This window comes from Musa acuminata, chromosome BXJ1-9 (assembly GCF_036884655.1).
Source record: "Musa acuminata AAA Group cultivar baxijiao chromosome BXJ1-9, Cavendish_Baxijiao_AAA, whole genome shotgun sequence".
Classification (NCBI taxonomy): Eukaryota; Viridiplantae; Streptophyta; class Magnoliopsida; order Zingiberales; family Musaceae; genus Musa; species Musa acuminata.
In genome coordinates, this window is record NC_088335.1 from 41,401,319 (window position 1) to 41,411,083 (window position 9,765).

Consider the following 9,765-nt stretch of genomic DNA (forward strand, 5'->3'; position numbering starts at 1 on the left):
AGGTGAGTATGGGTGGCTAGGAAACCCTAGCCGCTACCTTGCCCTATGTGGCTAGGAGTCTTGGTTGCTAGGGGCTCTTGGGCGGCTAGGAAATGCTAGCCGCTTGTGTTGCCCCTTGTAGCTAAGAAACCTGGCTATAGGGGATGCCAACCCCCATGCTACTCTCAGCCTTGCTGCCTTTGGCCAGGCCGAGAGAAGCATAGTGTGCTCTCGACTAAGGTTGTAAGCAGCCTTCAGTTAAACAATAGGGCAGCAATAGTTGCTGCCCTTTTTCCTCTATTCTGCGATAACAAATTTGATGACAAAATATTAATTTAAAACACCTTTTAACAAGGAGAAGACATGCATTTCAGATCTTAAAAACTACGACATAAATCGTAGAAATCACATAAAAAAAATTCTACGCGATTGAATACAATACACATAGTTTAAAAATTAATATTTTGCATAAGCAACCTGGCTCTGATACCACTATTGAAAAATTTGTAATGATATCACATGCATAGAAAAAATAAATCCTAGAATTTTTCATAGAAAATAAGGTTTCATCATCGTGCAAAGATTAATGAGCAAAAACCCACAAAACTGAAAAACTGCTCATATAAGGAAGATTGTGTTGCCTAGGAAAATCATATATCCCTGAACTCTTACAAATTTGTGAGTGAAAATAAATGAGGTCTATTGTCCTCTCTAATAGTGATCCACATGACAGGGGCTATAAAGACGCTCCTCAAATCGCTACACAATTCTCCTTACAGCGTACACCATACAATCAAGAAGAGACTGCCTCTTCTTGCTATCCACATGCCCCAAATAGGGGCTGCAAGTTAAGGAGGAGAGGGAGAGAGGAGAATAGGAGGTGAGAACAAAAAAGAATATAGCACATGACCCTTTAGTTCCTTCTTATTTATAGAGGCCCCATATCAATTTAACCCTAATATATCATACCATATTGGGTATTGGATCTCCATCCAACTACCCATGCCTCTTAGATTAGTGGGTCTCTACCTAGTAATCTCTCATTGGCTCTTATTGGATCTCATTCATAGGATCTAATAATTCAAGAGCTTATTGGATATCCAATAAGATAGGAGCTCTAGCGGATATCTCATATTTGAACCTCTACTCGTCGCAACACCTATCATATGTGTGTGGCCCTCTAGGCCTAGTATCGAGCTAGCCATGAGTCATACATATTAGAACTCTTTCTAGCTTAGTAAATTATTATCTCTATAATAATTTACTCGACTTATCGATTGCGAACGTACTAGGCCACTACGTCGTAGTCCCTAAACGATATTAGGGAATATAATCCATTAGATCTATCTGTCCTTAATTACTATATATCTATAGTCCTTCATCTATCTAATATCCTAAAGATCGTATATTGGGCATGGTATTGTCAGGCCCATATGGTTTCTACTTGAGTCTCACTCTAATCGGATTCTCTCGGAAAATTCTTTCTCTCTCAATTCGAATGATCTTGGTTAGGGATTTATTTGAGCAACAATATATAGGATATTCCTCTCATGATATCAAGAGTGAATGATCTTCCATCGACACTCAATGGCCCTCGTAAGATTGACTACCACTCTTGATGACCGATTGTGTTAGATCAGAAACTTCTAGACCTATAAATCTAATATCAAAGAGTGGAATACTCATATAGGACATCCTTAGTGTCTCAAGTCTAAGAACCAGATACACCATTGCGATAATGGAATTGTTGTTTGACAATAAGGTATCATCAACCATCCAACATTTCGTAAGTAGATCAATCAGTAAACTTATTCTCCAATGAGCACTTGCATTGTATCCCTAGTGTCCCCACATGAGCAGCTATGAGATCAACTACCTATATCATATGGACGAGTATACAGTATACTAGTCTATCTAGTTATCTTTATATCCCTCTTGAGTAACCTATGACTGGGATTATTTATGGTTTGTATTTAAAGGCAAATCGGTCTCATCATCGTGATCTCATCACGATCCAATTCCCGTTGCACAGATCTATGGACAGCACAACGTATATATGCAATAATCAATATAAAATATTAAATAATATAATAAGAAAAAAGAGTGCATATTATGTCACACATATTATCACTCATATAATTGGCTTGCAAAGCACCTATAACTAGCAGTTCTATCGTAATAGGCCTTCGTTCATCCACCATAGCGGATTTAGGGCTCTACTATAATGGGCATTGTTCGTCTATTGTAGTGGGATTAGAGCTTCGCTGTAGCAAGTCTTATTCCACCGTAGTGGCTTTCCCCATAGTGGGCCTTTATTTATCTACCGTAATGTGATTAGGGCTCCACCGTAGTAGCTTCTACCATAGTGGGTCTTGTTCCATCGTAATGGGCTTTCATTTGTCTATTGTAGTGGGATTAGGGCTCCACTATAGTGGGCTTGCATTGTAGTGAGTCTTATTCCATTGCAGTGGGCCTTTGTTCGTCTACTATAGTGGGTTTAGGGCTTCCGCCATAGTAGGTCTAGTTCCATCGTAGTGGCTTTTGCCATAGTGGGCCTTTGTTCATTCACCATAGCGAGTTTAGGGCTCCACCATAGTGGGTCTTGTTCTGCTATAACATGCCTTCATTCGTCCACCATAGTGGATTTAGGGCTCTATTGTAGCGGGTCTTATTTTGCCATAGTAGGCCTTCGTTCCTCCGTCGTAGTCAGATTAGGGCTCCACCATAGCGGGCCTTGTTCCGCCATAGCAGGTCTTGTTCTACCATAGTTCATTCATCCATCATAGTTGGTTTAGAGCTCTACCATAGTAGGCTTTTGTTGTAGCGGCTTCCACCATAGTGGGATTAGGGCTCCGCCATAGCGGGTCTTGTTCTGCCATAACAAGCCTTCGCTCATCCATTGTAGTGGGTTTAGGGCTCTATCATAGCGGGCTTCTACCATAGCAGGTCTTGTTCCACCATAACGACTTGTTCTGCCATAGTAGGTCTTGTTCCTACAAAAAACACCAATTTTTCTTTGAAGCCTATTGGGTTGCTGACCTCAACCTTCGGAAGGACTAGGTCTCTCACTCCAACTTGTCATGATTAGATATGAAGGTTGTAGAGCTTAGCTACCGCTTTCTTATACCTCAAGGTTCGAAGGTGTGCCTTGGCCCTGAGTTCTCCAATCAGATCTAGCCTGACTCGAAGTCCCTCCTCGGATGTGGCTTTATCAAAATTCTCAACTCAAGGAGTCGGGAAGACGATCTCAAGCTGAAGGACCACCTTGGCACCATAAGCTAAGCCAAAAGGGGACTTGCCCGAGCTAATTTTGGGAGTGGTTCGAGATGCCCATAGTATACTCGGGAGCTCGTTGACCCAAGTGCCCTTCACCACCATCACCCTCTTTTTCAAGCCTTCCAATATGACTTAATTGGTGACTTTAGCCAGGCCATTGGTTTAAGGGTGGGCCATCAAGTTGAACCTTAGCTAAATCTCATAAGCTTAATAGAATTCCTTGAATTTTGAGTTGTTGAATTATGTTTCGTTGTCTATAATGAGGGCCTCTGGGATGTAAACCTGGTTATTATGTTCTTCCAACTAAATCCCTCCATCTACTTCTTCGAGATTGATTCTTAGGGCTCGATCTCTATCCACTTGGTGTAGTCTACTCCTATGATAAGGAATCTCCACTGGTCTAATGCAGGCAAAAAAGGGCTTAGGAGGTCTATCTCCCACTTGGTGAATGGCTAGGCATTATTGATGGGGCTCAATGGGACCACCAGTTGATGCTACACTCACATGTGCCTTTGGCATTCTTGGCACTTTTGCACATAGGCAACTTCATCCTTCAACATGGTAGGCCAATAATAGCCTTGCCAGAGAACTTTGAAGGCTAGGGTGCGCCCTCCTATGTGTTCCTTACATATTCCTTCATGTACTTCGGTTGGAACTCTCTCGACTTTGAGTGGCAATAGGTATCGAAGGAGCTGTTGGCTAAACACTTTTTAGTATAGCTAATTATTGAGGATGCAATACCAGGCTTGGGTACATCGAAGTCATTGTGCTGCAGTGGGCTCATTGGGCAATGTGTCATTATTCTTGTAACACAAAATTTTGTCCATTAAGCTTTCCTCGGGCTCCATAGTTGTAATGTCCCGAGCTTCGATTGTTCGGGCAAGGAGAACCTTGACCATTGGGTGGTTCTTACTTAGCTTCTAAGCATGCGAGCCTTCTCACAATTACGGTTGACGAGGGTTGATAGGTTGCTTGCGCAAGGGTAAAATAGGGGATGGGCCTTGCTGTCAGGAATTAATACACCCTATGGTCGACTCGAGCGACCTCTTCGGAGATTGAGACGCACAAGGGCCGGAGGATCATGCTGTTGCTTATGGCTATAGGGGAGGGGTGCGGGTTCTTCCATGCATGTCTGGTGCCTAGGTGGCAGCCCACAGTTGAGTGGGTCAGTAGAGTGATACTTACGTTTCTCCCTATCACTACGTTATCAACTAAGACCCATTAGTTTGAAGGCGTATCTATTGGTGATCTACTACCAAACACTGCCCATCCAATTAAACTCCTGTACCAAGTAGGAGTTCCAAAGGCAAGAAAGCTTAAAGCTTCAATAGAAGCTAAGTTGTAGCTTTGCCCAACCCCTAAGATAAAGTCTAACTTGAGAGCATGCAAACTTCCTTGCACGTTACAACCACTTCGCTTTCTTATTCGGAGTTATCGGCATTGAGGCAGTGGTCCAAATCACAAGTTTACGGCCCTGCAAGGACACAATTCGCAACTAATACCTTTACTCCCACCTCCTTATATTCCAGCATCTGCCACCCGGCCCTTTCCCTCCCAAACTACAGCAAGCTTACCACAGGCCACAGGAAGCGTCATGGGGAACTGTATTCCCTTCCCAACCACCAGAGACCTCTCTGTTTCAAGGAGGAGGAAATCTCTCCCAATCCAAACATCCTTTAAGCTTCCATCTCCGTTACCATCTTGGCCACCAGGTAATTAACCACACAGGAAACCTCATTTCTTCTTCCATCGCATGCTTAAGCTTTTGTTTCCTTGATGTTGGCTTCTAGGTGGGGAATTTGCCCAGGGGATAATAGATCTTGGAGGCCTGGAGGTGTGCCAAGTCTCCACGTTCACGCAAGTTTGGGCTACCCATGAAGGCGGCCAAGATGGCCTCGGTGCAACCTTCTTCAAACCTTCGACAGTCCCCATTGGCTTCTCGGTGCTGGGCTACTATGCCCAACCGAACAACCAGCCTCTGTTTGGCTGGGTTCTGGTCGGGAGAGACTCCGGCGACGGTGACACGCTCGCGCAGCCATCGGACTACACCCTTGTTTGGAGCAGCGAGTCATCTAACATCAATCAAGATGGTCGTGGCTACTTCTGGCTGCCGACGCCACCTGAAGGATACCATGCTGTCGGCCTTGTCGTCACGAACTCATCGGAGAAGCCTTCGGTCGAGGAAGTCAGATGCGTGAGGAGCGACCTGACCGACGAGCCTGAGAGCGATGCATACATATGGAGCACTGATGGATTCAGTGTGGATAGCTTAAGGCCCGCTACAAGGGGCATCAATGCCCTCGGTGTGTCGGTTGGAACATTCATAGCCCGAGCAAATGGAGCTGCGATTTCTGCAGCATTGTCTTGTTTGAAGAACAGGAAGGCCAACTTCTCTTCCATGCCGAACCTTCGTCAAGTGGAGGCCCTCATGCAAGCTTACTCACCATGGATTTACTTCCACCCGGATGAGATCTACTTCCCCTCATCTGTAAGCTGGTTCTTCGACAACGGTGCGCTGCTATACCAGAAAGGAAACCAGAATCCTACTCCTATAGACTCCGGTGGTTCGAACCTTCCCCAGGGAGACTCCAACGACGGCACCTACTGGATAGATCTTCCGGCCAATGACGGCCAGAAGAATAAGATCATGAAAGGAGACATTTCCAGCACGAAGTTGTACCTACACATCAAACCGATGCTCGGCGCGACCTTCACCGACGTCGTCATATGGATCTTCTATCCATTCAATGGGCCTGCAAAAGCCAAGGTGGGGCTGTTCAACGTATCACTGGGGAAGATAGGAGAGCATGTGGGTGACTGGGAGCACTTGACACTAAGGATAAGCAACTTCACCGGCGAGCTACGGAGGCTCTATTTTGCCGAGCACAGCTCAGGCACTTGGGTGGATGCTTCACAGCTCGATTTCCAGGGGGGGAACAAGCCCGTGGGGTATTCTTCATTGCATGGCCATGCTATGTACTCGAAGCCAGGCCTTGTCCTACAAGGGAATTCCAAACTGGGTATTGGCATCAGGAATGACACTGCGAAAGGTAACAGCATCGATAACGGGAGGAGCTTCGAGGTGGTGGCGGCGGAGTACATGGGGTCGGCGGTCACAGAGCCTGCATGGCTGAACTACATGAGGGAGTGGGGGCCGAAGATAAGCTATGACATCTCGAACGAGCTCAAGAAAGTGGAGAAGCTGCTTCCTGGGAAGTTCAGGTCCAGGTTGGAGAGCATCATCAATAGTCTTCCCGATGAAGTTCTTCGGGAAGAAGGGCCTACCGGCCCAAAGGAGAAGAGCAGTTGGGCAATGGATGAGAACTAAATACTTGGCTCCATTAATGTTGATGATTATAGCAGCATTACTGCTGCTTTCAATACTGCTCCATTAATGCTGCTTTAAATACTGAAAGATGCAATATTATGGATTGAAATAAACTAGCTTTGATGTTTTCAACTATTTCGAAATGCTATTTATATTCACTAAATAGAATTCACATTAATCAAATTTTCCTGTAAATTTTTTTAGATTTTCTCTAAATCTTATTAAGAGCATTCTGAATTGTATGCTTATTATAAGACTAAATTATCACGGAATCATTACTGACATGGCAATCTATTTACTTCTTGGATTAGTCCGAGATCGCAAACGATGCTTCATCAGCACGGTCAACTCCCGGGTTTCTGATAGGTCCTACTCCTCCCCTTCCACAGGCTTCACTCGAACTCTCTCAACAGATTGGCCACGACGAACAAGAAGTCCTATCCGTCTCACCACCCCGAACGGCATCATCTTGATCTCCCGGCCCACCGTTGTGCCCACCTCCTCGCCTTCTCCGCCCGCCAAGAACCTCTCTGGCCGTGCCCACAACTTCTCGTCCCACCCCATCTCCGCTACTGTGAAGTTGACCGAGGCGCCCCAGGGTACCAGGTAGCCGTTGATGCTCACGCCCTCCGATGCCGTATGCGGCAGGAGGAAATGGGCCGGAGGGTGCTGGCTCAGCCCCTTCATGATCACCGCCTTGAGGTACGGCATCCTATGCAGGTCATCGTCGCTGATCTCCGCCTGCGCTCCGCGACCTCCTCGATTTTGTCGAACAGCTTCCGCTGCAGGTGCTCCTCCATCACGAGGTGCGCCATGATCCATTTTAACGCGGTTGCTGTCGTGTTGGTGCCGGCAATTAGGAACTCGGAGCATAGGCTCATGAACTCCCCGTCGGTAAGCTCCCATCCTTCGCCCTCAGACAGGCATAGACCGAGAAGTGAATCTACGTAAGAAAAAAATGAAGTCGTCATCTTCTTCTTGATTCAGAGGGATAAAGAACTCCTATATGTGGCGTAAGGCTACGAGCCAATTTTTTCATAACAGGAGTTGTTGACATAGTCTTTCATCTATTTAATGTTTCAGATATTATATACCAATAATTGAAATCTACTCAAGTCTCATTTTAATTTGATTCTTTCGAACAACTCATTATCTCTCAATCAAATTGATCTTAGTTAGAGATTTGTTTGTGTAAGAATATATGATATTTCTCATATGATACCGAGAGTGAATGATCCTCTATTGACACCCAATTATCTTCGTAAGGTTGGTTGTCATTTCTAATGACCAACTATATTAAACCTGAGTTCCAAACTTATAAATCTGGTATCAAAGAATGGAGCACTCAGACAAGGTATCTTTGATATCTCAAGTCTAAGGACTAGATACATAATTTGGACTACAGAATCCTTGTCTAATGATGAGATATCATTAACTATCTAATATTCTATAAGCGAATTATTTAATGAACTTGTTTTCCAATGAGCAACTGTACTATATCTCTAGTGTTCCAACATAAGCTGAGACCAACTGCCTTTATTATATGGATAGGTATATAATATACTGATTTGTCCAGCTATATCGATGTCTCTCTCGAGTAACATATGACCAAGAATATTTAGAGTTTATGTTTATAGATAAATTAGTCTTATTATTATGATCTCATAATCATAATGATTCAATTCCCATTATATAGATCCAAGGAAATCACAATATATTCATCATCCAAATATAAAGTGAGAAAAATATCATAATAATAATAATTAAAAAGACTATGCATCGTGTCACACGTGCCATCACTCACGTGATTGTCACTCACGTGATTGACTTGTAAGGCACTTGTAATTAGCAATCTCTCACTTGACCTAAAGTTATTCACCTATGTGCTTGATTCCTATTAGACCCATGTGACACTCAAAAATAATTTGAGATAGTGGTTTTGTTAGTGAATTTGCGATATTTTCTTCAGATAAAACTTTTTCCACTACTACATCACCACGGGCTACGATATCTCTAATCAAGTGAACCTTCTCAAAACCTGCTTGGACTTTTGATAATACCTGGATTCTTTACCTTAACCAATCTCCTCATTATTGTTGTAATGTAAGGGAATCGGCTCCTCGCTACTTAGCATGACTCCTAGATTTGCGATGAACTCCTTCATCTAGACTCCATCCTTTGTTGCTTCTACCACAGCAATGTACTCTATCTCAGTCGAGTCAGCAGTAGTGTCTTGTTTGGAACTCTTCCAACTTATTGCTCCTCCATTCAGGGTGAACACATATCTATTGAATCTCGGATTTTGATGATGAAGTCAATTGTCATTTGTTGTCTAATCTATGTGTTGAGATAAGTGTGCATGATTAACTACGATGAAAGTTAGACAAGCAGCAGAAGTTGCGCCGGAGTCAAGTTCATGATCACGTTGGGAGTTCGAGAGTTCGACGGAAGTTCGGACGGTCGTCGGAGGTTCTATGGGAACAGATCCGAGAAGTCCAAAAGCTTGCCAAGCGAAGCTCGTCGGAACTCGCCAAGTGGATTGTCGCAAAGTCCAGGAGTTTGCCGGAAGTCCGTAGGAGCATCACCGAGGGTTCATCGGATGATCGACGGAAGTTCGCCGGAAACTCGCCGGAAGAAACGATTGATGCACCGAAGCAAAGCTGCAGGAATTGTCTTAGATTTAATCGTAGTTAGCACATTGGTTAAGCTAGAAAATGGGAGGTGATCCCATTAGCTTAATCTTGGGGCAATTGGGCCCCTAAAAAACCGAAATTGGGCCGAATTGAGCTAACCATTCGGACCCTGATTGCACCAGGAGGTGCAACCGCCTAGGCCAGGAGGTGGCACTGCCTGGGCCGAGTCTTCCAGCGAGACTGGGCGGTGCAACCACCCAGCCAGGAGGTGGCACCGCCTGAGCTCAGTCTTCGAGCTAGACTGGGCGGTGCAACCTCCCTGACAGAGAGGTGGCACCGCCTGAGCTCGGTCTTCGAGCTCTGGCAGAGAGGTGCAACCGCCTCAGTCAAGAGGTGGCACCGCCTGGGGCTCAGTCTCCGAGCCAGACTCAGGCGGTGCAACCTCCCTGACAGAGAGGTGCAACCGCCTGGGCTCAGTCTTCGAGCTCTGCCAAGCGGTGCAACCTCTCCAATCAGGAGGTGCAACCGCCTGATCCCGGAATTCCGAGA

General features: G+C 45.0%; 2 protein-coding genes across 2 annotated transcripts; one reads left to right on the forward strand and one right to left on the reverse strand.

Moving 5' to 3' along the window:
- The first annotated feature begins 4,798 nt into the window (after positions 1–4,798).
- On the forward strand, positions 4,799–6,718 carry LOC135593547 (hypothetical protein At1g04090-like). The gene is made up of 2 exons (XM_065083682.1): positions 4,799–4,967; positions 5,046–6,718. The coding sequence occupies exons 1-2, from the start codon at positions 4,850–4,852 to the stop codon at positions 6,581–6,583; spliced, it is 1,656 nt and encodes a 551-aa protein (XP_064939754.1). The 5' UTR covers positions 4,799–4,849; the 3' UTR covers positions 6,584–6,718.
- A 234-nt stretch (positions 6,719–6,952) lies between these two features.
- LOC135594118 (cytochrome P450 89A2-like) lies at positions 6,953–7,405 on the reverse strand. The gene has a single exon (XM_065084536.1). It carries the CDS (start codon positions 7,403–7,405, stop codon positions 6,953–6,955), a length of 453 nt encoding a protein of 150 aa, XP_064940608.1.
- Positions 7,406–9,765: the final 2,360 nt, after the last annotated feature.

Bases quoted from the DNA above. Each gene is read 5' to 3' on its own strand.
- LOC135593547 (XM_065083682.1), top strand. From the start codon at position 4,850: ATGGGGAACTGTATTCCCTTCCCAACCACCAGAGACCTCTCTGTTTCA. The intron at 4,968-5,045 runs GTAATTAACCAC...GTTGGCTTCTAG, and splicing joins GTTACCATCTTGGCCACCAG to GTGGGGAATTTGCCCAGGGG.
- LOC135594118 (XM_065084536.1), bottom strand. From the start codon at position 7,405: ATGGATCATGGCGCACCTCGTGATGGAGGAGCACCTGCAGCGGAAGCT.